General features: G+C 38.2%; 1 protein-coding gene across 2 annotated transcripts in view; it reads right to left on the reverse strand.

Moving 5' to 3' along the window:
* Window positions 1-377: 377 nt before the first annotated feature.
* Window positions 378-25686, reverse strand: part of NETO2 (neuropilin and tolloid like 2) — a 28823-nt gene continuing 3514 nt past the window's right edge. The window contains exons 2-9 of one of the 2 annotated variants that reach the window (XM_032701188.1): window positions 16887-16943; window positions 15986-16126; window positions 13847-14095; window positions 11901-11945; window positions 11684-11811; window positions 7894-8122; window positions 3595-3708; window positions 378-1040 (exon numbers count right to left, since the gene is read on the reverse strand). In XM_032701188.1, coding sequence (XP_032557079.1) covers window positions 460-1040; window positions 3595-3708; window positions 7894-8122; window positions 11684-11811; window positions 11901-11945; window positions 13847-14095; window positions 15986-16126; window positions 16887-16943 — 1544 coding nt within the window. In that variant the 3' untranslated portion in view covers window positions 378-459. The remainder of the gene's footprint in view (window positions 1041-3594; window positions 3709-7893; window positions 8123-11683; window positions 11812-11900; window positions 11946-13846; window positions 14096-15985; window positions 16127-16886; window positions 16944-25686) is intronic. The other variant, XM_032701187.1, reaches the window with a different exon arrangement.

Here is a 25686-nt window from a genome sequence, read left to right on the forward strand (position 1 = left end):
ACTCTACTTCCAATTTCACAAATACAATAAGACACCTATGTTGACATACACGGGGTGCACTTAACGACTTTTATTTATGCAAGTGAGGTATTAAAATTGTCTTCAAAAGCAGACGTCTAAAGAAGAGAAAAATGGTAGCCAGAAGAAAATAGTAGCCATTGTTTTCAGTGTTCAATGATTAGTAGTTGTAGGGTTTTTTTCTTCCAATATCCTCTCTTATAATTTCCATGCAAAGTCTCTGTCTTACTCTTCCACTAGATAGGTAGCTTGGGGAAATGGGAGGAAATTCCTCATTTTTCAGCAAGAACTAGTTATGAAGACTGAGGTTTTTTTAAAATGAAGTATAATAAGCTAAAAGTGTGTGCATCTCACACGCTGCATATGGTACACTTTTAATATGTACACTGTCATTGTACACAAGCATCTTGTATATACACTGATACCACCTTCACCAGGAAGTCAAAAGTCAATAGATAATGAACCTTGTGCCGTATCCTCCCTTCCTCTCACATAAATTTCACATGGAATCTCCTCCATCACCCTGTCTTCTATACCCTGCTCAGGGCACTCATGAGCTTGTTTGAATGTGTAAGTACTTTTCTTGAAGGTGCTGTTAAATGTTTTCATCGGCTGGGGCTGCGCGAAGTCGTTGCGGAAGGGCAGTTCCATGGAGCTGAGGTTGGTCCTGCTCTGTTTTATGTTCGAGGCCTGGGAGCCACAGTGGTGGTCGTGGATGCATCTGGAAGCTGTTGAAGGGCGTCGCATTTTCTGATAGTTCTCGAGTTCTTCTGATAAATCTGCCAAATCTGCAGAAATTTCTTTGTCCCTTAGCGAAAAGAGTTCATAATGTGGAGGATCAAATACTTCCTGGAAACCGGTTTTATTGAAGGCAGTCTTGCAAGCCATGACCTTTTTGCGAGGTTGCTTTACTTGCACTAGAATTGAAATGATGAGAAGAACTAAAACTATCCCTGATGTGATGCCAATGATTGTCCCATGAGTTTTGGTGATTTGTTCAAACAACCCAGTTCTTTTCTTTTCTGCAAAGAAAAAATGAGGATCACGATAAGACTTATTATTTTCCACACTTCTGATAATGTATTTCAACAAAGCAAATTATGGTGATTGCCATGCAAGTGCCATATTAATAAAATGACTTAATGGCACTGGAGACTAGACCAGTATGTCAGTGGGATTTGTCTAATTCCCTGTCATTAGTGGCTACCATATGACAACTCAGTGGCAGGTGGAACTCTGTGACCAGTGCATGCTGACTCAGCTGGGGGGTGATTTCCCTCCTGAACCTTAACCAATCAGTTCGTATTCCAAAATCCGTGAATTAAATAGGCTTAAGTTAACCTTAAATAGGTTAAATCCAGCTACAGATGATGCTTCTCTTGCCATGGTTTGTTCCTGTTGGCAACATTCCCATTGATGTCCGTGAAAGAAAACTTAGATTTAAAATCAGCTAGTTCGTCTTCAAAAGTGAAATATTATCACAGTGATATCAGATATATGAATGCCTGTGCTGTTTGCTTTCACATCTCTTGGATGTGTAATGGCTGTGTCTACTTGTGTGAGGCTGTTATACCTAATTCAACACAGGGAGCTTTAGCATAGGTATATTCCAGTTTTAGGAGTCCAGTAATCAAGTCAGTTGAGGAAAAAAAAAAGGAGGGGGGAACCAACCAACCCAAATCATATGGGAATTTTGGCTAGTACTTCATATGAAAACACACAAGATGGCAGCATCAGAACAAGGCAGTTTTCCATATTTAAAATTCTTATTTGAAGACTCAAATCTTCCAGTTGGATTTTTTTTTGTAAATGTTCTTGTCCTAGGGGACTGAAAGATTTCTACGCTGAGGCTCTGCAACATCTGCTAGTGGGGGAGAAAAGCATTTAGGACTATGTAGAAGAAAATGCAGTAGCCTAAATATTGCATAATATTTTCAGATATCTGGCTCCTGGCATCTGAAAATGTGTGTACCACACACAGTGCATGGAGACAGTTTGACACCATCATGTGTTATTTGAAACTATCCATGTACTAAACAAGGAATTGGAATAAGAAGTTACATTTCTGCTTCAGAGCTTGGACTGTTGGAGGTATGGATTCCTGTGCTGTGGAGGTTCTCTTATCTGCATCTAGGTTTCTTAATTCTTGGAAGATATTTTAATCAAAAAGTTGTTATGCAAAAGGTGATGTCTTCTCCGGTCTCTTAAAATAAATTGCACACAACTGACTTTTCTAACAATTTTTGTGTTACAGGGCTTAGGCATAAGTAGGTCACAATATGCTCAGATTTATGTAGCTATTGATATGGATGAAACGAGAACTCTGGGTGCCTGCAGGAACTGAGCACAATTGTGAGCAGCTTTCTTTTTAAGGCTAAATATTGCTTATTTGGTTGCATCAGTCTCCCATAGCTGGCAATATGGATCTAGTCTTCAGCTGCCTCTAAATTATCTGCTGTGCAAGTTTTACAGCAGAATTTAGCTTGCATTCAGTATAAAACACGATAGGTTGTTCAGCACCAGATTTACAAATATTGGGAAAGACACTTTCTTCACATTGTAATATTTTTTTCATTAAATTAATTTTTTTAATACTGCAGTATGTGAGTGAAGTGTGGATTCTAGGTGAGATTCTAGAAAGCATGTGGTAAGGATGGGAAAGAGATCTAGAAATTGCACTTAAGAGGGAATGTTGAATATTATCAAAGCTGAGGACTGTTTAGAGGAAGCTTACTTGTACATTGAGAACTTGGAAGCTACGGATCAGTTTTGTTAGCTGGAAAGCTTCCATAATATACCCGACATTAGAGTATTTATTAGAGGTGTGAATTCTTTTTGTTTACCCAAAAGGCAATTAAAAAGTAGGGGTGCTTTAACAGAATAACAATTTCCTCAAATCATGAGAATTTTTCCTACAAAACCTAATACTGAAGCAAGTCTTTACTGCAGTTGTGATGGTTTAAATAATACTTCTTGCCCCTGTGTTCTAGAGGTAGAGATTTACATGTCTGTTTTCCATAAGTGATTACTTCATGCTTCCTAACAATTCCTCCTTCCTACCATCCTTTCTCACACCACATGCAACAGTTGAATTTACTCTGAAATAGCCTGAGATTTATAACTCAAAACAAATGTTTTAAAATTGTATTTGTCTTCCAGGATTGTTGCTTCTATTTCAGCCCTGAGAAAGGCTTCTTATGCTTGAAAGCTTGTTTGTGTTTTTCCAGCTCTCTTTTTTTTTTTTCTCTAAAAGGCACTACCTGTCCCTACAATCCTTTAGGTAAAGTTTAAAAATGGACAGGATGTAGCCTGGAAAATACAAAATTCTCTTTCTTATCAAGCTGATATCCTTTTAAAATAGAGAGTATATGCTGAAGAGGAAGAAATTTAGTTATAGAGCAGTAAGATCAATATTCAGGATGCTTACACATCTCCTGAGTTTAAATACAAAATTTGGAACACCTTCCTGAGATTAGCAGAATAGTGTCTTCAGCATATTTCCAGGAAAAAGACATTTCATGACTTTCTGAACTGACCAGCCTAGCTCATAAAGCCTCTACACTGCACTATACCCACCTCTGCAGTGATTCTCGTCCCAAGGGTATGCACAGTTCTGGATGCCATTGCAGACTAAAGAATTATTGATGCACATGTTGCTATGGCAGAAGTAAGTGTTGCCTGAGCAGGGAGCTGCAGGAAAGAGAAGAAAGAAAACATTCAGAATTTTCAGTAATTGATGCATAGCAATAAAACTAGTAAGTTCGTGTTTGTTTTTTTAACGTGCTGGCACATTCTTTATCTTTGTTTCAAACACAATTGCATTTCTTACACATCACTAATTGTCAGATGATTTTCTCTCTCTCCATGTGGTTGCTTTCAGGTGTGTTGTCTATGCTACAAAAAAAAATTCTTGCTCCAAGTGGGTAGGTACCAGATAGAGACAGTCACAAAATACAGATAATGGAAGAAGGCTTTGATTCGTGCCTTTAAAAACTTAATACTTAAAAATCTCATGCTTGCCATCAATTATATATTTATTCTTCTGTGCATCTGCTGTGTGGATGTTGTGAGGCAGCTCCTGAACATCTGCATTTTAGAGCCCATTAATATCTTAAGGCAAATCAGATTTCAGCTTGTGGAGGACTGTTTCAGTAATTGCAAGAGATTTCAATAACTGGAGGCATCTAAGTCATTCCTGTTTCTGAATCAAAAGCTCTTGGATCCTCCTATTAGAGCTAATGCAGGGATTGAGAGAGTACAGTTTAGCTTTTTATCTATCTACATATAGTTAGAAATTTGAAGAAAGAAATTAACTAGAAAGCTTCCCTGGAGATTTTATGTTTTTATGAATATTTGTTATAGCTTCTTGACTTTAGGAAAAAAGATATTAAAAAATAGTAATAATTCTTTTCAGGATGTTGTATAATATACATAGAGAATTATTTATGAATTCAGGACACTGGACAAGAAATTGGTTTTCCCTTTCTCTGTTTCAGTAATGTGGTATTTTCACCATGGAAATGTTTCTTATTAGTGGATTCAGTTATATATTAAACAGCAAAGATGTGTGATAGACATTCTACTATTTGGTTTCATAAAAAGAATTTATTCCTGAGCAGTCTGGATTCTCTGAAACATAATGGAAAACCCAAAGGGTAGAGCAGAGGAGAATGACTACTCCTGAATACTGCATTTCTCACTTATTCCTTCTGTTGGACTTCAGAGTCTCAGTGACAAAAAGAGGAGTTATGCCTAAGAAAAAAGAAAATTCAAACCTTTAATTCTGAATTTGCATTCCCTAAATTTAATACACATTGTCTTCCCATTTCTTACTCCACTAAGTCTGGTAACCTACACTCATTGGTTTTAAGCCTTTGTATTAGCTTTCTGTCACTGCTGAACCCTGGCAATCTGGCAAGAAGTTCCATATAGGAAGTCTGTGCTTTAAGTGTAGTGCAAGTGTAATACAGACTGTATTTAGAGTGTATTTTGGGAGAGCTTACACCCATGTAATTTCAGAGCTTAAAAATGTCATGGTAGCTATCACATGTGTCTTCCTTCCTGAAGTGAGTTGAGAATTTGATTGTATGGAAAGCAGATTTAGCCTCAAGAACACCTGTCTCTCCTCATAAAGTTCAACAAAAGGAAACAAAGTCCTGCAGCAGTGAAGGAGTAACTCCACATACACATACAGGCTGAGGGCCAGCCAGCTACAAGGCAGATCTACGAACACTTGAAATCCTGGTGGAGAAAAAGTGGAAGATGAGGCAGTAATTCACCTTTGCAGCAAAAAACCAACCAGCAGCATTCTGAGCTGCATTAGGAAGAGTACTGCCACCAGATCGAGGGAGATGATGCTTCCTCTCTGCTCAGCACTGGGGGATCAAGGCAAATGACAGGAAGACAAGGACCTGGAGTATCTAACATGATCTGTATGAATTGCCCTGAGAGGTTGTGTAGTCTCCATTCTTGGAGATGTTTAGCAACTGACTTCATGTGGTCCTTGGAAAGCTGCTCTCCCTGATCTTCTCTGACCAGGGAGACTTCCTAGGCAGGCTTTTTGATTTAAAATGTTTGATATCCAACTTTTTCTAAGGGCCAAACCATTTTTCAATGGGACTTTTTTTTTTCCCCAAGTTCAATGCAATTACTTGATAAATGAAAAAATAAAATCAAACATTTTTCTACTTAACACTACAAATTCAGACTTAACTATGTCTTTAACTGTTTCATCAACTGCTACTCTTTAGGAAAGAAAACATAAAGGAGGATGGTTGTTGTGCTGTTGATGTTACAGATGTTCTCCTGTAATGTATCAAGAGTGGCTGCTAAGAAAATGCACATCATTAATGGCTCAAGGCCTAATGGAATCATCATATGATGCATCATGGTGTAAGCAATGTCTGAAACTATACTGCAGTTATATTCCAAAGGGATTCACATCTTCTCCTTGAAGGACTAAATGATGACAGGACAAAAGTTATGCAAGAGTATCAATCTAAATATGAAAACAGGTATCCCAAACAACCTAAAGCAATTCACAGAAATGGGAAGATGCAACATTTCTAGCCATTATACCTATATCATGAGAGAAAGGCTAATAATTAAAATGGAAGTGTTCATGATGCAGACTATAAAATAAAAGGCTCTTGGCCTTATTACCACATGTGGGGAGAAAAGACTTAGGTATTTTTTCCTTCTGATTTTGGAAAGAAAGATCGTGCAAGCTTCGCTTTATAAAGGATAACCAGGATCAGAATTTAAACACAGTAGTTTAAAATGGGTGTGTATGTAATAGGCTAAAATATTTCTGAATGTGAGATAAAGGAGGATCTATGAAATTCATGTCCAAAGTGGTGATTGCGTATGTATGTATGTATATATAAGTGGATCTATGTGTATCTGCTGGTGTTTTGATATGGACCTGTATAGAGTTGTAGTTCTTTTGGAGGCCCAGAGGAATAAACAGGAATGTAAGACACATTCCCTTTCTTATTTCCCTGAACAGGTGGTTCTGTATTTTCGGTTGATTCTTTCTGCTGCTGCTTCTCCATCCACTAGCACAGTCTCTGTTGTACATTCTTGTGTAGTCTCTAACTTTTTGTGGGGATGGGGATGTCCACAGTTTGTAAAGATGAGACAAATGGACTTAATTTTCCTTTTGTTTGTTATTTGAGAAGTATGAAGACTAAAAGTCACAATGATTGATCAGTTCCAGTCCAGGACTTTAAGGACATAGCTGGACTCTTCTCATACCAGCTGCCTATGACTGGTGCAATGTTTCCAGTGTCCTTTGTATCCAGCATTATTCATGTATTGAATCAAGCCAGAAATCAAATACATTGATTTTTAACACTGCTCTTAGCTGAATTACTTAGTCAAATCTGCAAGTAGCACTAGGTGTGTCAGGTGACTGTCATGCACAATTAGCTCATTTATGTAAATCTTTCCAAAAATATTGATCCCTTTCATGGTTGGCTTCATATAATTACAAATCATTAGCAAGGTAGAAGAGAAAGATAGCTTAACAATCTGAAAATGTGTGAATTTGCCCTTTTCAGTTTGAAAAATTGTTTATGACTAGATTATTTAAAAATACGTGATACATTTTTCAGCCACATACTTTTCAATTACCTGCCAAGAAAGGCAGTATCCAAGTAAAAAAGAATAACCACACATACCTCTACAGATTTTCTTCTGCTAAAGTCTTTGGGTTGCTTTAAAATTGTAAGTTTGGAAAGTTATCTAGCTTTAGGGGTACTTAGTGTTTCAACCTCTTGCATCAAAAGAAAACAAAAAACCAAACGCCCCCCCCAAAAAATCCCAAACTCAGCAACAAAAAACCTCTTAGAGCCACATGCAGCTGAGGAAAAGGGAGCAGCTCAGGTGGCGTGGGGTAGTTCCAGATCCGAAACTGAAAGTAGAGCTGCAGATAGGAAGGAGATCAAGCACATTTTCTAGCCTTCTGACCATCCAGTGTGGGCTTGAGAAGTGACTGTTGTGGTGTCTGGCAGGGAACTGGAAGGTGGGGGCGAGTAGGAGAGCTCACTCTGGTCCCTGTGTTGTCTTTTTGAAGTAAGTCTGTGCTGGTTTGTAGAATTCTTTGTGGGAAGGACATAGCCTAGGGCGGTATTATTGCTGAATTCAAATGGAAAATAAGCCTTTTAAGAATGAAGGAAAGCTTTTCTTCAGGAACCACCTTATTACAGCTTACAGCTGTAATAAAGCAATTATCTAATTTACCAGCTAGTATGTGAAAGAAACAGAAACAACCTTTTTCATGTATTCCTGCTGTGTAATACACAGCTGATGCTTTCCCTAAATCACTTGAAGTGTCCTGATAGCAGGAGAACAGGCACTTTAAAATCTACTTACGGTCCACAAATGAAGTGAACAGCATCCTGAACCTGCTCAATCTGCTGCCTTCATCTGCCCACATCCTCACCACCCCTGTCCCTGTCTGCAGCATCACATCATTGGCCACGGTGCTGCAGAACTTGGCCTTCAGGTTTTCAATGGAGCTGCTCCCGTCATACACAGCCACAAAGTTTCTCTTGCATTCATTTGAATGCTCCATCTGATAGTCGAGGAACCGCATGTAGATCTGTTAGAGAAGAGAAATTAATGTCTCTGGGGAAAGTAACACAGAGAAGACAGTTTTCTTTCTTAGCAAATATTGAATAAGATGCATTGTTCCCTTACAGATATGGGTAACTCCCAATTCACAACACTTTTAAACTTACATTTTCTCATTAAATGTCCACGTGGAGTACTACCTGAAATTTTGTCTTGGGTATCTGTTTCACTTCTTCCCACTCTCCAAAACAGTCCTTATTTAACAATTTACTTTGATATATTTCTGGTCCCTTTGGAAAAAAAGTACAAAGCAGCACACTTGCTGAAGAAACCCCCAAGCAGCTCTGCTAAGTCTATTACTCTAGAAGAGATACAAGGTATGCATAAATGTGCTGAAATAATTTTAATGGTATTTTGACTGTTCTCTTTTTAATTCATAAAAATAATGTTCAAATATAAGGGAAGGAGTCTAGTCAGAAAAGCTCTGAAGTAAAATAAGAAAATTAAAATTTATTGCTTCAGAATGAAAGCTAATTACTGAACCATAGCAGTGTTATGGAAGACACAAACCATGAAGTCAGGAGTAATTTGAATAAAAAAGGAACTGAGAGAGAAAAGTAAGCTGGCTATGTAGGAAGAGGTAATAAATTTAAGATAATCTTAATTCTTCAAAAAGCAGAAATCTAATCCAAGAAAAGGCAGCATATGTGTTTGAACATGTGCAGCAAGGAAATTAGAAGACTGAGATGGTACTTAAAGGGTAAGGAAACAATTTATTTTGCTGGAGCAGAAATCTCGTGCAAGACAGTAATTTAGTTAGAATGACATGAACACATCATAAGGGCTTTTTAATCTCTTAAATGGTTGTGTTGGAATTCTCAGAATTCTAGTGAAAGTTTATGAGATAGAAACTAGGTCATCTATGCATGCTGCAAAGGCCATTTTCAACTTTAAAAATTTGTCAGATAGCCCTTGTTTTGAGAGAAGAAGTCTGTCCAGGTAGAGGCTGAGGTCTCCTGCTCTGTGAGAGAAGAGCTGCTCCTCCTGTGTCCATGAGCTCTTCCCTGTGTGCTCAGATCAGCCTGGCTCTAACCTGTGTGTGTTTTGAGGACCGTCTCTGATCACCTCTCTGGCCCATGCCATGGATGATAAAGGAGTTTTTTTGCACAGTGTGGGTTTTTATGCATCTCTGCCCAATAAGAAGAATCTCCAAGTCCTGTTTAGGTTGTGAATGAGGATGAATCCCACACCTGCATCTGCTCTATTTACCTGGTTTTCTGCCCTTTTGCCATATCTTGCTTTTAACCCCAGCGAGTGCCAAAGGCTTTCAAAACTGAATTATAAAGAATTCACTAAAATAAAATTAACCACCTTAGTGTGTGGGGAAAAAAGACACACACCACATCCCCCCATAAACCTAACAGGCTTTCGCAAAAACATGGTAAAAGAGTACAGGGAAAGACAGGTGACATTTGTACCCCCCGGCTTTTCCTTCCCAGTGCTTCCAGAGGCAGGTTGCCAGCACTGCCTTCCCTTGCACCTTCTGTCCAAAGGTGCAGCCTGTGCCATATCATCTCATGCTTCACCTCACTGTTTTGTGATTTTCACTATACCCTTTTTTTTCTGTTTTCTTCCCCCCCCCCACTGTTTCTGTTAGATTTACTGCTGGAAATTCTCAGCTACATTGAGAGCCTGTCTTCCATTGATGTCTTATCTCACAAACGTGGGGGTGAGCTGTAAGTGCTAGTACTTGGACTGAGAGATGGTATTTTCTCTTAATGATTGACTTTATACATCTGTTACAAAATTACAATGAAAACTAAAAATAATTTAGCACATGTGTAGTAGAGCTATTATTTGTATGAAAAAAAGGAATAATTCCATTAAAAGCCTTCACCTCTTCCCAAGCTCATCTGGGTTAGCGTTAGGCAAATGTAAAAGGTCCTTACTCTTAGATTATATTGATTATCCTTGTAATTTTCTGAAATCTAGAGGTAATTTATTACATATATAACAGATGCTTCTCTGTTATGCAGAATTTAATGGTACTTTAATTGCTGTAGTTGTGTCAGTTTTAAAAGTTTATTTTTATTACAAAATCAGATTGAGGAAATTAAAAATGTCTATGGTTATTTTTCTCAAGAGAGAACCATATCAGATCTAATGGATTTTATCACCATAATTCTACCAGAATTGAAGCTTGAGAAACCACTGTCAGAATACTAAGAATTATTTTTCTGTAATGTTTTAAATCAATAATTTAGGATGATGATCTAATCTCAGGACTCACCGAACTATAACTCTGCCTTCTTGCAGCATTCAATAATTTATTAAAATGCTTAAGCATAAGACCTGGTGCACTCAAGTGGCAATGTAGAGAGAAAATGGTTTTATTATTGTTTCTGGTAGAACTGCTATTACTTAGACTAGGATAGGGCTCTTGGGAGTTGAGTCATTTCCTCAAAGGCTCAAATATATTAATGGACTTTTACTTTCTTTCTTGTCTTGTCCTCTTGTTATCATCTTCTAGGTTGCTGTTTTAGAATGCACTTGGAAGTTGGTTAATAGGGCTGGTTAGTTAACCATAAGGAGTGTGTAAGAAGGCAGAGAGGTTTGTCATCTTGGCAGCTACTGCTTAGAAATATTTTTTAACTTTTATGTACATGCAAGCAGAAGCAAAATTAAAGATATATATGCTATAAAAAATAAAAATATGTACTCTTCTGTGCAACTCATAATTAACAAATACATGATTCTGAAACATGTAGCTGTTGGGTTTTTTTAAACAGGCTGTAGCTATTGTATTTTAGAACTGTGAATAGGATTTTATCCTTCTCTCTGCCTAACAACAAATCTCAAGTTTTTTAATGAGCATAAGACAGTGATGTTTTTGTAAGCAGTCTCTAGTTCTGCAGCACAATCATAAATAGCAGGTACCTGAGTAACTAATGCTGATTTCTGGCTCCAGGAGCTGCTAATGCCCCTTTAGGGCTTGGGCAGAAAAGGTCTAGCAAATTTTATTGAGGCACTTTAAGAGATTGTGATCCTCTGGCTAAGTCAGAAGAGCGATAATTTCTCAGCTGTTTCCAGGTGAAAGCTGAACCTTTCCTTTTAACTCAGACTGCTGATGAAAGTGGGTTTTAAGGTGCTGGATTGTGAATGAGATGGGAGAAGCAGGTACGTGTTATGTTGACTTTGAACAGAACCAAATTCTCCAACAGAACCACTGGAGGTAAAATGCTAAACCATGGCAGTGAGATTTACTGGAAATTATCAAAGGTGTTAGCCAGCATTTTTGCCTGCAGTCTTCCAATAAAACCAGAGTTCAAGTCAAATGCCCTTGAAAATTGTTGCTTAAACAGTTTTCACAGTTATTTGGTATTTGAAGTTTCAAATAATAGGAAGACAGCTCTGTGGACTTGTGTAAGTTTAATTTCAGAAACAATTATCTATCTGGATTTCCTAAACCACTGATACATAACTCATTTCAGTGAAAGTAAGACATTATGCAAATCACAGCTAGTGACCATTCCCTGTTATAAATGTAATGGAAACACATTATATACTGAATTATGTGAACAAAACCCACCTTAGCATTTGGAGTAGCCTTAATTGTCCATATACAGTCAACTGCTTGTCCTGGCTTTGTTTTTCCTTCTTGTTCTACTTGACTGGAACGTACTATTCCATCAGCTCCTGAGAGCTCAAACTGGCAGTCTAGGGAGAAGATATACCTTGCTGTCAAATGCAGTATGATATTAATTTCAAATTTCATGTATAAAGAAATTGTTACTGTAATACTAGACCTGGGATGGGATTTAAAATGCCTCCTAGGTAAGTGAAGTCAGGATCTGCAATAGAAAGAAGTTATGAATCACAAGGACTATCAGTGCTCGAGAATCACTTCAAGGTTTAGTATTATCTGCAGATTATGTCCATTTTTTAGTATGTCACAATAAAAATTACCAGAAAGTTTACTGAATCAATTGGAGGGGAAAGAGGCAAAGTTTTTTTAGATGAGAACATTATTCCACAACGATTGACCTTATCAGAATAAGGCAATTCTATCCTGGCAGTTCACATTTCTAGCATAACACTAAAAATGACTATTCAGTATTTTGTTCCTACATTATGTTCTGAATTTAACTATTCCAGTTTTCACTGAAATTACTGGAGCTCCACAAGAGTATAAGGGATCTTTCTGTGTGCAGAAAGATTATCTAGATTTATTTTATCAGACTGCTGTCTGTCTAGTTTTGAAAAATTTAAACTGAGTTTAGCAGAATATATCAACACTTTGAAATTGTTAACTGCTGTTAATAAAGAATGTGAAGAAGGACAGTTCAATCCTGAAGATACTTTCTCCCTGGGTACCTTTATCTCTTCTACTAGGCCAGGTAGTGCAGTTTGAGACCTCATTTCTGAAGGCAGAATTTCACCTTGATTCCTCCTCCATCTCCTTTCTCCTCATGTGACGTGCAGGTAGTGTACACATCTGTAGTAAACCTGTAGTAGTACACTGTGTGCACAATACTAGTAAAATAAGAATATACTTTTTCATAATGGTTAACTGATGGTACTTGATCTACTGAGACTAGAACTTGCCTAAAAATGACTCTGTAATGGGCTGGGACGTCTAAGGTTTGCACTTCAGTGATCAGGTAAGTGTTTCCTCACAAATCAGCACAGACACATTTAAATGTATATTTGAAGTTCCAGCCTGGAACTATGCTAATTTAGTGATGTTTATGAAATGCCTTTGGAAATGGACTTAGCAAAATGGCTAAGTACTGTCTCTATGGAAACATTTTAGCATGTTATTCCCAGCGGACTGGCCACCATGTTTATCTGAAGTTTCCAAGTCTAAATCCCTAAGCAGTAATATATAATCATAGATAGTGTATTCATCTGCTGTAGGGGTAAAGACCAGTTGGGTAAAGGTGACATTAAGTTATGCCTGTGCATACATTTGTAAAAGGAACAGAACTGACACTTTTATATTACCTTTCGTCCCAAAGGACAATAAAATGCTGATAACCACACATGTAGTATCCATGAAGTACAGTAGTCAAGCATTGCACAAGGACGTCAGGTCAGATTTCCATGTAAGAATAATGCCCTGCCAGTTTTAACTGGCCCCACAGAGCAGATGTACTTTTTGTTTGTCTAAAGGCACTGTCAGCACATTATCCTCTCCTTCATCCCTGTAAACTGTACAGTACTGTGACCAAAGAGCAGCTCTGTTGTCTGAGCCCGTGGATTGAGGGAATGTCATTCTACTGAGAGCTGATGCTTGGACTGTATAGAAACGTCCTCTGGCTTTTCAGAATGGAGATTTAAAATGTTTTGCATCTGGCTGGAGTGCTATTGTAAATTTGCTTTGGGTGTTTTTGTCAGTGTCTCATACTCCTGGAGGACAGGCTGTTGAAAATGCAGCTGTTGGTGTGCAGAGAGGCTCCTTCCATTACTACCACTGGTGAAACTGGTACGAGGTAGAGGAACAGAGCGATGCTGCTGAAGACTTCAGCATGAACAAGACCAACTGTCCTCTTCACCAGCAAACTACAGACCTGTAATTTCCTTCAGTCAACTTTCCAAAGTGGTTTTAGTCAAGTATCCCAAGTGGGACTGAGACTGACTATCACATTGTCACTGGGTGACATCATAAGCATGAATGATGAAATGCAGCTCTAGACTGAGAGCTCAAACACACCCACAGAGTTCATTAACTCAGGATTTTAGACATCTTTACCCGGTATAAATGAGTACTTTGCTTGAAATCCCTTTCCTTCCAGTTCCTCATCAGATGTAAACTTGATCCACATAAATCTCCCTGTTGATCTAATTAGCGCAGGACTTTTCAAACCACAGTAACGATTGATGAGAGGGGAGAAACCAAAAGGTCCATCTCGAACCTCCAGATGATCAAACCGACATTCAAATGAGGGTTCTATGTAATAAGGTTCATCAAAGGTCAACTCAATTCTTTGTCGTGGAGCAGCTAGACATAAAAAAATTGAGCAAAAGATTAAATGAAGGTCTAGATAAAAAACCATGAAGATGTGAAATAATGAAGAGACAGGCCTCCAAAACAGCAAGATAAAAAAGAGAATGGAAACTTCTCTAAATATATCTGGCAGTCTGCTACAAAAACTCAGATACACCATAATAAAAATTTTTAGAATTATTTTGTAAAAGATACTTCTGCATAGAGTTTTACAGAGTTTTTTTGCTTGCTGATCTTCATTGTTGAAAATTCAGAAATCGCACAAATTTAATGCAGCACATGTAACATATTAACATATATGCAGAGGTATTCAAACAAGGTTTAGTGTTAAGATATAAATTAAAACCAGTGTTATGCGAAAGCAAAATACACAATATAGGACAAAACAGTGAGGTATGCAGAAAAAATGGAAAAGAGGAAGATGTGAAGAACTACTCACTGGTATATTTCTTGAAGTCCAAATTTGCAGATCCATTGGCAGAAGACATCTTTCATTAGACTATTCAGAGAAGTGTGAATGCTTCAAATATGTTATTAATATGCAGGTGGCTACAGATGTTGGCAAGTTTGAATCAGTGGCAGCCTAATATCAGGATTTGGATCAGACCCCTAAATCCTGATGAGATGCAGCTATGACTACTTTGAGACTGGACTTTCACATCCACGGCTTTATACTGTGTGAATAACTTTAGTGTTCCTTGCTCTTGGCATCTCTTGAGCTATGTGAACTTCCAGATACTCCCTGGTATCTGGAGTGCCAGCATTAAGGAATCCCACGCTGGCTGCTTTCTCTGAATGCAAAATGGATTTACTCACGTGTCTCTAACGCTCCGTTCAGAGCTTATGCCTTCTTTATTCGTGAGTTACAAACATTTGTAGCTGCTTGTGCACACTGGCAGGGGCTGCAGGAAGCAACAGATCTTGGCTAGAAATTCTAGAGGGCCCTGGCCTCACTCAGGTACCCACAATGTTTCTGTGTCAGGACTGTGAGGAGAGGTTTGGGAGCTGATTCTGTGCCCATGTCAACTGCCTTGTTTGACCCCGAAGCTGGACAGGCTGTGTGTGTTCTCTGGTGCCCTCACAGTCAGGCAAGACTCAAAACTTCAACTGTGCATGTGTACATGCAAAAAGGAGGGTGTCTGTGAACCACCACTGTACTGTACAAATAAAAACTCACTGAAACCTATTACTTGAAATATTTCAATTAATTGATATGAATCAGATGATTAAGCTGACTAATATTTTTAGCTGACTTCAGTAGGTTTTGTGGGTGTATTCTAATAAGAGGAAAAATAATTAGAATGTCTCAAGTTTTGCAGCCTTTATCCAAGATATTCTCATTGGAATGTGGCTTTATTCAAGTTAATGACATTTTTTTGTCCTCATCACATTATTTTAATAGTGCCTTCGGCAGTGCTAACAAATCTCTGTATTTTTAGTACAGTGCTATGGCAGTCAGATGTATCTTTTTTATTAATGAAGGACAGTATAATGATTTTCTAACACAGTGTGGTCTGAAAATAGTCTTCCTCTTTTGCTGTTTATTATCAGTGATATTAAGATAACAAGCTACAATTTTTATCTTAATAGTTCTGTGTCTTCATAGATTACAGTAGTTCTGATGCTGCTTTTTCTGGCAGTGAGGGTATGTCTTATTCCCTACAGCTAATTTTTTAATGTTTGCATTTCTTATTAATTTGTTATCATTACTTCGGAGAGCAAATTTAGGTTCTTGTTCAAGTAAATTTATGCAGAATTTATTATATTCTGCAGTATGGCTACGCAAAACTTCACAGCATTGTAAAATGACACAGTCCTAACAGTTCAAGATTATCCATGTAACAGTAAGATTACGGCACAACAAGATAGAAATACAGCATGTACCTTCTAAGATATAGATGCACTCCTGATTTGGGGGGTACATGTTTGGGTAGTTTGGTGAAGCAAAATGTCCTCCATTACTCGTCCGTACCCAGTTGTCGCACTGGGTGGGGGGAATGCGATTCACTCCAATATTTTGCCCACCTTAAGCGAAAAAAAAAAGTGATAAAACAAATTTCTTCTGCAAGCATGCGGGTTTGATATTGCAAAAATAAAACACTGGCATGACACACGGCCTATAAAAGAGGACAGTAATTTATTTTGGTTGAAAACCCTCTTCTAAGGTGCTTGTTAATATCTAACTATATCTGGGCAGTTTTAATTTGCAGACCTTTGAGAGGACACCCAATGCTGATACAGGTCTTAGCAGCCTCCAGTAAATTACATCACCTTCCACTGGTATCTTGGCAGCTTCTTGATTTATGGGGGTGAAAACTCTCTCTCCTGCAGAAATTTTCCAAGGAAATTCTGTAGGTGTCAGTTCAAGAAATTCTTCTCCTCTTTTAAGTGTGGGTTAATCTCACATACGAGAAAATAAGGTTTGTGAAATCGATGCCTTCCCCACTCAGCATTCTTCAAAAATGTTTGGGGGTGGACTATTTGAAAAGCTTGTTGTCAGATACAGAAAACATGAATTCCCATGGTGGTTTCTTTCCCACCTCTGTCATCTAGAACCATAGAACTTTAACTAGGTAAGTGAACTTTCAAGTTCTTTGTGACTGGATTGCTTTGTTCATTCAGAAGAAAATGTAGCAAATGGGGGAAAATGGAAAATACTAGAATTCATATTGGTAATCCAAGAGCTACTAATACCTGAACACAAGTACTTTCATTTATATTGCTCAATTAAAAATTACAAAACTGTTACATTTTTTGACAGAAGATCATCAAACTAAAATTGTACCTTGTGTCTTCTGTGCAATGGCAATCCCTTCCACTACAAGGATTGTTACCAGCAACACTGATGAGAGAAATTGGACAGGAAAAACATCAGTAATTCATCAAAATTATGGACCATTCTCTGCAGCCCTGATTCATGCAAATCCTAGCATTACTGACCAAAACAACTGAGAACACACAAAAATATGTAATTTCAATTTTAGGAAACCAATGCAGTCTACAGGCACTGCTGGTTCTTCTTCCAGGTTCCTTATGAAAGTGTATATGAGAATAGCAACTAATTGTGGGGGGACTTTTAAGAGTATTTTCTAGAGTATCTACTAATTTACAAGCATTTTCTAAAATTACATGGTATCTATTTTCTATAAAACTTTTATATCCTGAAACAAGATGTTTCACTGCTATAATGCATCATATTTATCCTAAAACTCTATTTGCCTAATGTGTGCAAAAAGACTTCTCCAGCTTCCAAGAAATTAATCTGGACCACAGGATTCCCTGCATGGTCTTATCCCTACATGGATTTCAGGAGCACTACTGAATTGTGCTTGCAGGACTGGCTGTTGTGATGCTGCCACAATACCAGGGATTTCTGCAGATGATGTGGCAGTCGAAAATGGGCAGATACAAGTTATAGTGATCTCCTTCCTTCCTTCCCCTCCCTCCCTCCTTTCCTTCCTTCCCTCCCTTCCTCTCCCTCCTTCCCTCTGCGTTTTTCCTTACGTTTTCCCTGTACCCAAGAAGCATCACTATGAACAGCACATATTGAAGATCCCAGATTCCACTATCCATCAGCAATTTTAAAGCAGGCTTAATGTCCAGATTTTCCTAAAATGCTTTGCCATATCAAATTGTTAGGGATTACCACGAGGGGAAAGGGGAATGAAATGGAGTATATTAATATGCCACTCTTCAAATCTTTCATTTGCTTCCATCTTGAGTATCTCTGCAATTCTGACACATCTCTTACAGAACTAGTTAAGCAGGCCTGGACTCTGCCCTGGACAGAAGCTGGCTGAGGGGAGATAGGATCCAAGTAATAAAATCACAAGTATCATTTAAATTCTAAATAGAGAGCAACTATTACTTGTTTCTTCCAGTACAGCAACCTGGAGCTATCAGACAAAGTTAGCAGGTGGCATGTTCAAATTAAACAAAGATTTCTTTTTATCTTTTTTTTTCTTTTCCTTTTTTAATGCACACACTTTGTAACTCATCCCTGAAATAAATTTTATTTCAGAAACCCCTTAAGCCATAAGTTGTTGGAAGACTGGGTTAGTATTTGGGGCAAATATAATTTGCTCTATTTTTATACTCTTTCTGCTTTTGCATCTCTGTGAAAGAAGATACCAGGCTAGATGGACCTTTGATTTGACCTGTTATGGCCATTCCCATGTTCTTAATCTAGCTGTCAGACAGGTCTTACCACTGCAGCAAAAGAAAAGAGATTTCAGCAGGAATTTTATTGTCACACTCAAGAAGTTAATTTTATTTTCTCAGTTTTCCCGTCTGGTTGCTCAGGCATTTTAGTAGCTCATGTTGAAAAGGCATTTTCTCCATCTGTGATTTTCCTTGTGTTGCTGTAAGACTTTGAGCCCTTCAGAGAGTTCCAGAGTGAGCATGTACTGACTGTGAACTACGATGATCTTGACCCAACTCGTCTACAGGCTCCCATAATGTTGGCATGGATATATTATCTTGGGAAAAGATAAAAGGAATCAAAGTCTGCTCCTGAAAGTGTCCATATAGCATTTGTGTTTTATTATGTATGTCTCTGCTGCCCTTTCTTCTCTCTGCCCATACTGAAACAGGCTGTATTTCATTCTGAGACTTTCCTCACCAACAACTGCTTTTCCCGTGTAAGTCAAGTTCATAACTGTGGGTGTTTTCTAAAATACCATATGGGTCTTGCAACAAGTGTTATGTTCCTAGAAGCTTATTTGATTTTTAGGGGTGGATTATGAGATAGTAGGTGAAGACTTAACTAGTTTTTCAATTTCAATCTTTGCAATAATTCTGCATTTTCACCAGTATTAACATACTGAAAATATGCTTTCTGACTGTTATTATCCCAGTACAAAGTATCTGTCACTGACCATTGCTGACTCACCCTCCTTCAGATGAAAGCATCTAGCACCCCATTACTGGTCTTCAGGTTAGGAGTGTTCACTAGTCTTTAAAGCAAATAAACAAATATCTCATCTTTATTAATATGACTGACATTAGTTTTCAGCTATTTTTAGTTTTTAATATTTCTCATAAAGGTGCTACTATTTCACAATTATTTGCACTTTATTTTTGCAGCTTCTCTGTTTAAACTGTGCAGAGGTCCAAGTTTAAATGCATGAACTGACAACGCATTTGTGCTCCTGCATTTGTACTTGTCCCTAAAAGAGAGAATCTTGATAGTGGCTATAAAGTTATCAGTCTATTTTCTCTGGGTTTTTTTTCTATACTGGTTGTGGAGCAACAATTCAAAGTTGGCTTTTAAAGTAAATGCAGTTTCCACAATCCTGTGTAAATCATGTGTCAGTATGTTCTACTGAATTCACCCTTCCTGAAGATGTGCTGTGCCCACCCTTGTTTTGCAAGGACCTAGCAAGCTCTGTAGAACTTGCTGTGCCACTCCTCAAAGCGTGAAATGAGCTCTGACTTTTTTTCTTAGAGCAACCAAACACAGAATTATGAGTGAAATAAATACTTTTCTGACTAACAAAATGAATGCAGTCACTTTCAAGCAACTGAAAAATTTGGGAGTTTGTTTTTTATTTAGTACAGCTCTTTACTATGCCTACCACTGTTACTGTATACTTTTTAAAAAAACAAATAGTGTGCATCTGTTTATTTGTGTGATTGTACTGATAGCAACAATGTAAGAATAGATGTTCAGCTACGCTAACCATTGATTTCCCTTCCTGCTGATGTGGATAAAGAAACAAAGCCCCCTAAAATGACTTCAGAAAATCTGGTTGGCTTTCTCTAAAGCCTGTGCCGTTTCTATAAATAGTCCAGAGCTGTGTATGTGTGTGTAAGTGCAAACAACAGTGCATATTCCTTGCAGAACCGCATGGATATGCAGGCAATTGCAGAAGATAAATGGGCTGAATATTTGCCTTAATGTCTTCCTTTTGTCATGTGGTATGGATGAGTGGAAATAGTAAGTATGGGCCACCTTCTCTTTGTTCCCTGCCCTCTGCAGTCTTAATCTCTTCCACCTCTTTCTTACCCTTCCCTGGCAATGCCCATCCTTCTCATGCTCTCAACAAACCCTGAAGATGTATTCAGAGCAGTCCACGTAGCAAAGGTTTCAGGGTTTTCCTTTGCCTTGCCATTACTTTTATCCCGGGTGACAGTATGACAAAGGAAGGAGGTGTCTGACTAATAGTCTGGATGTGTGCTGTCCTTATCTCTGTGACATTGCTCCAAAAGAGGTGCAGAGGACTTACCTTCTTCCTGAGAGTACTGGGCAGGGATGCCTGAGGTGGTATTGCCTTAAACTGTGTGCATTTACATGACACAGTATAATGTGGGATAGCAAACAGGAGTCTGGGGGCTGAAAACAAGGCCTATCAATATTCAGGATGAAAGGAAAAGAAAGGGGGGGAAAAAAATCAGTCAGGATATTTTTAGACCTTTCAGACTGTTTCCATTAACCCATTTTTGTGAGCATTTTAAAAACAACAAAGCAATCACTTGGTGTCCTAAATCCATACCACTTCCTGGAAAAATAATTTGGAATCCCAAAGACTAATTAGGACAATACAAGTCCGCAAGAAGGAAGATGTCTAGGGAAGAGACAAATCCTGTAGGATGGTGCAGTGGAGAGTCAGTGCTGAACCAGTGTCCTGGTACTGCATGCAGGGACACAGACACAACAATTAGAACAGACATGAGAGACTGAACTACTCACTAAGAGTCTTGTAGCACGTCCAGAAGGATGAAGAATGATCTTGTAATTTCTGATAAACTGAAATTCAAACAGTTACAATGGACATGAACTTACAATGGGACAGAGTATTCCTCTGCTCCTCTTTTTCCTCTTTTAAAGTCTCCTACATCTCTCACTGACATGACTATTCTTCAGTGCAGATGAAAGACAGGTCTAGACTTAACTCCACAGTGTATTATGGCACAGGAACCAGAACTAGTGAGTCAAAATGCCACTTGAACATGCCTTGGCAATGTAAACAACAGCACACAGAGTGCAGCACTGCATGACTGCACTGATTACCAAAGGGATGGAAGGGGAGGTCTGATTGTGCTGTTTCTAATGGAGGAGTGTGGTGAGAATTTTCTAGAGGACACAGATATGGGAGGCTGATCTTATGAACTTAAGATGCTTAATTGGTAAATATAATAAAGGTTAGGGCTTCTGCACCTTATACTGAGCTTCTACTTCATGATATGTACCCTGTAGAAGAGGCCATCAAGAAGCCAACAGCAGCACACACATTGAGGCAGACAGATTAAAAGGGGCTTCTTTTATTCATGAATCTGGTATTTGCTACAAGCTTGTATTTCATGAATTCTGGTGCCTACTTTTGTACTACCATTTAAAGCTCTCATAGTTTCTACCTGTGTGAACATGAACTAGGAATAAAGAAAAAGCAGTAAGCTTCTGTCTCTGTTTTTAAAAGAATGGATTTTTCATTTTCTTCACTTCTTTGCATGAAATATTTTAGATCACATAGCCTGCAGACAGCTGTATAAATTTCGAAGAGTGAAGACACTAACCATACATTGCAAGTTCTTACTATTCTGTTGTTGAAGTAGGCTTATGGAATAATACAAAAGAAGCTCCTGAACTGCTGTAATAAACCATGCAATGTTTGCAGGAGTCAAGATTTTGGTGGTATTTCTTAAAATTTTCTGAAATAAATCTAAGCTGAAAAAAAAAGTCAATTTGTGTATTGAAGTATATACAGAGAGGTTCAGATATGTGTGGTTTCTATTTCTCTTTAAAAATGAGAATAATATAGTTAGTTTTATAGTAAATGGGTCCTCAACTCAATATTGAGAAATCAGTGTGTTGCTTAAAAAACAAGTGCTTTAGGCTGTAAATCTGACATATGCTTGTACTTTCTGGCAAGATGCATTTCTCAGATTTCATGGGATACAGTAGTGCTCTGAGCTCCCCGTGATATGTCTTTCCTCTCTCTTTCTGCATGCTCTAGGGATCTTAACACACACAGAAAACAGACTACATTTGCTGTGTGGCTCTGAGAGCAGTGTCTGTCTTCAGTGATGACAATGGGGGATCTATGCATGCAGGGCAAGCTGAACATCAAACTGGGGAGCAGTCAGGCACAACTTAGAAACAGAGGGAAAAATTCCACCAATTTTTCAAATAAAGACTTAATCGTTTGGAGTATTACACATTCTTAGTGCAGTGGTAGTCAGAATCCCAGGGATAAAGATGACAGACCTTGCTTTAAGCAGGATTCCTTGTGTCTCTCTGCTGTACTCCCTGGATTAGGCAGCACCTTGTATACATATAGACGGTAATTGGCAACACACAGGTCATGCATGTTGGAAAGCCCTGCCAGGATGCCTGCTTCTTTCTGGCAGATACAGCCTAGAGTAACAAATGCTGGTCTTAATTATATACACTGTGTTTTGCCTTATGGGAATGAATCCTTTTCTGTGTACTGTTCTCAAACCTAGCTCCTAATTTGGCCCATGTGCTAAAATTAGTGTTACTTTCAGTAACTGCTCATCACAGCATTCCAGCTCTTATATCCTTGTTTCAATTCACATGTGTCTAAACACTAACATTAGCTATTAATGTGCTGGGGACATTTGTGATATCATATCCTATCTTATTATCTGGCCCGGATTACATGCACAACATAAATTACTCATGTTTTGGTTGCTTTTAAGGACTCTGATCAAGGATGAGTTGCTGCAGAAATTCGAAGTGATTGACTGCTGGGTGGTCTTGTAAAGAATTTGTGCAATTTGGACAGACAGGAAAGTGCCCAGACACTTTGGATCCTACATAATTCTGTGTGGATGGTCATCTCCTTTTCTTTTAAAAAGCTTACTAACTGCATTTTGGATTCAAGCCATTTTTAGCTCAGAAACGTGAACTGTAAATTCCAAGGAATGAGATTTTTCTCTCTCTTCCTAGCACTTGGTGATGTTTGTTAATTGACAAAAGGAATAGTGGATTGCATCTGTTGCTGCTTCTTTTTTTAGGCAAACAATTCCATTGCTGAGGATGAAAACACAGGAATTTTTGAATCCAACGTTTTTATAGTTCATAGTCTGAATATATTCCCTAATCTATTGTGGTCTCAACAGGACATTTGCAGATTGGTAAAATGAGTATCAAAGAGTAGTTAAGGTGGCTGCCTACAACTTATCCTATTAACAGCTCCAGTGATTTCCTCATATTGGAATATACTGCAGGATTGCCACAGAATAAAGCAGCAGAGATGAAGGTATGCATCCAGCAAGACATATTTTAGCTGGGTTTAAATCCTACCCAGAGCATGCGAGCGGAGCTGCCAACCTGTTTTTAATCCTCCTCACAAAAGCTGGATAGCAGGAGTGAGCTTCACCAGCTATTAACAGTGACTCCAGCGCCTTCTAAGATCCAAATCTTGTTAGCCATTAGCTGCCAGCAGGATATCTGAATGCACTCAGGTCTATTCTCAGTTATAACAGTTTCATCTCACTCCAGCTGTTTCCAGTAGGGATTCCTCTCTTTAAGATTGCCAGAGAAACAAATTGGGACTCTGTATCTCTGCAGAGAAACCAGGTTAACTGATTCAGGAAGTAACTGCAGTTCTCCCACAGCCCTTTGATAAAAATCATCTCCAGAACAATTCATGCTTGGATGGATCTGTGACAGAGTCCCCTCTAGGTTAGCTCAAAACATTTAACATTTCTGATCCTGTCCTCCATTAGAAATGTATAAGCAGCTGTGGGCTGCTTCATTTTACCAGTTGCTCCACATCCTGTTAGTTATAATCCATCCCTGGGTCTGTCTGCCAGCAAAACTTCTGCCAGAAGAATGATAGCTTTCATTTTTAAAATAGAAGCTTTCCTTTTTATATGGAAGATCTTTTTTTTTCATGTCCAAGATGTGTGCAGCAAGAGACTGATGAGAAGGCTGCATGTGCAAACCATGCTGATGAGGGGTTTAAAAAACCTTATTAAAATATATACACTGACTTCAAGTTCAGATGATTTCCCTGTAGCTGACAGAACTGATCCTGCTGTACATGACTATTCTGAACACACCTTTCCAAGAGACAACTTATTCCTAGAGCACTTGGATAGTGATACTTTGGACTTAAAAACTCATCAGACTGTACCAGACTTCTTCATCTTCTTTACTATCAATATAGTGTATTTTTCAGAGGAAATCTTCTCAGGAATGTCTATTATGAAATTAATATTAAAAGTTCTGCTGTCTGCTGTCATGTCTGGCAACAATTTATGTACACAGTATAATTAAGTTTTTTTCTACCTCCTCACTCTCAGTCCCTTAAAAGGAGGCTTCTCTGTGTTCACCAATTTTACTGAATGCTAAAGAAGGAGGTTTTGGAGGTTTGTTAACATATTGGTCGTCCTTTTCTGCTGCATAGTGGGGTCAGCTTTGTGATAACAGAAAATGGAGTGAAGCACAAAGATAAGCTAAAAGAAATACAGATTTTTTTCATTAAAAGTTACCTGCTGGTTTTCTGTGGAAAAATTTACACTCCCCAACCCCTATCTCTTGCAGTATTGGAGGTGGCAGTTGCCAGTCATATACTGAGAGGCAGCAAGCTATTTAAAGGTAGCAAGCTGTTTAAGTTGTCCTAGACTGTAAGTGCTTCATTATTTAAACTAACAAATTGGAGTATACAAGGCACAAAGGCAGCAAGCTTCCGTGCAGTGCTAGAACCCCAACTTGAATCCAAGACATCATAATTAAAATTTTATTTCAGTCCAGATGGGTTATACATCAAGTGATGGATTTGTTTTGTATGTAAACTCTGTGTACAAGAGTATGTGCAATTATCAGCTCTCTTCATTCCTGCAATGAATTACACTGTGACTTTCTGACAGGTTCATAAATGATGAATAGCTTATAAAGTTTCACTTCGGGGGTAATTTTTCTGTCTAATCTCTCCCTGTGAATTAAACCCTAGGGAAGATACTGGAGATCTTAACTTTTTCATTACCTAGGGATACATAATTCAGCAGCTCCTTTAGCTTCAATCCCATGTTATTCTGTACTCCAGCTACAGCCATACACACTGAAACTTTCTATTAATATCAGTGTAATTATAACCAACTTGTTCTGTACAATTTTAGCAGTCATGGTCAACTATCTCTTAGGAAAACTAGGGAGTTAATGTTTTTGAAGTCATGCTGCTGAGTGGTGCATTTTGGATATTAAGCTTGTACGTGTATTAGGAGCAACACATAATACACACCACCAAATACTCTCCTTGTTTAGAACACAGCACCTTTTTGAATCCTATTCCACAGTGAAACTTTAGTTACTTCCGCTTAACTCCTTAACAGTGCCAGCAGTTTGGTGTTTCACTTTTCTCCCAGTGCAGCAGAAAAGGCTGCAAGTAGAGACTGTTTATAACGTAAAAAATGAAATTCTGACTTGCACTTGATACTGCCCTCATTAGAGTCACTTCAGCCTCTTCAGTCAGTACCTTGCCTTTGGTTTCAATGAAAAAATTGTGAAATTATTAACACATTTTTAATTTTTTTGTTCTCTGCTCGTTTTAGCTTTTGGGGTCATTATTACAACTTTTGATTTTGGAAAGAGGTGGCCATAATTCCTAGCTGTTGTG

This window comes from Chiroxiphia lanceolata, chromosome 13, assembly GCF_009829145.1.
Source record: "Chiroxiphia lanceolata isolate bChiLan1 chromosome 13, bChiLan1.pri, whole genome shotgun sequence".
Classification (NCBI taxonomy): domain Eukaryota; kingdom Metazoa; phylum Chordata; class Aves; order Passeriformes; family Pipridae; genus Chiroxiphia; species Chiroxiphia lanceolata.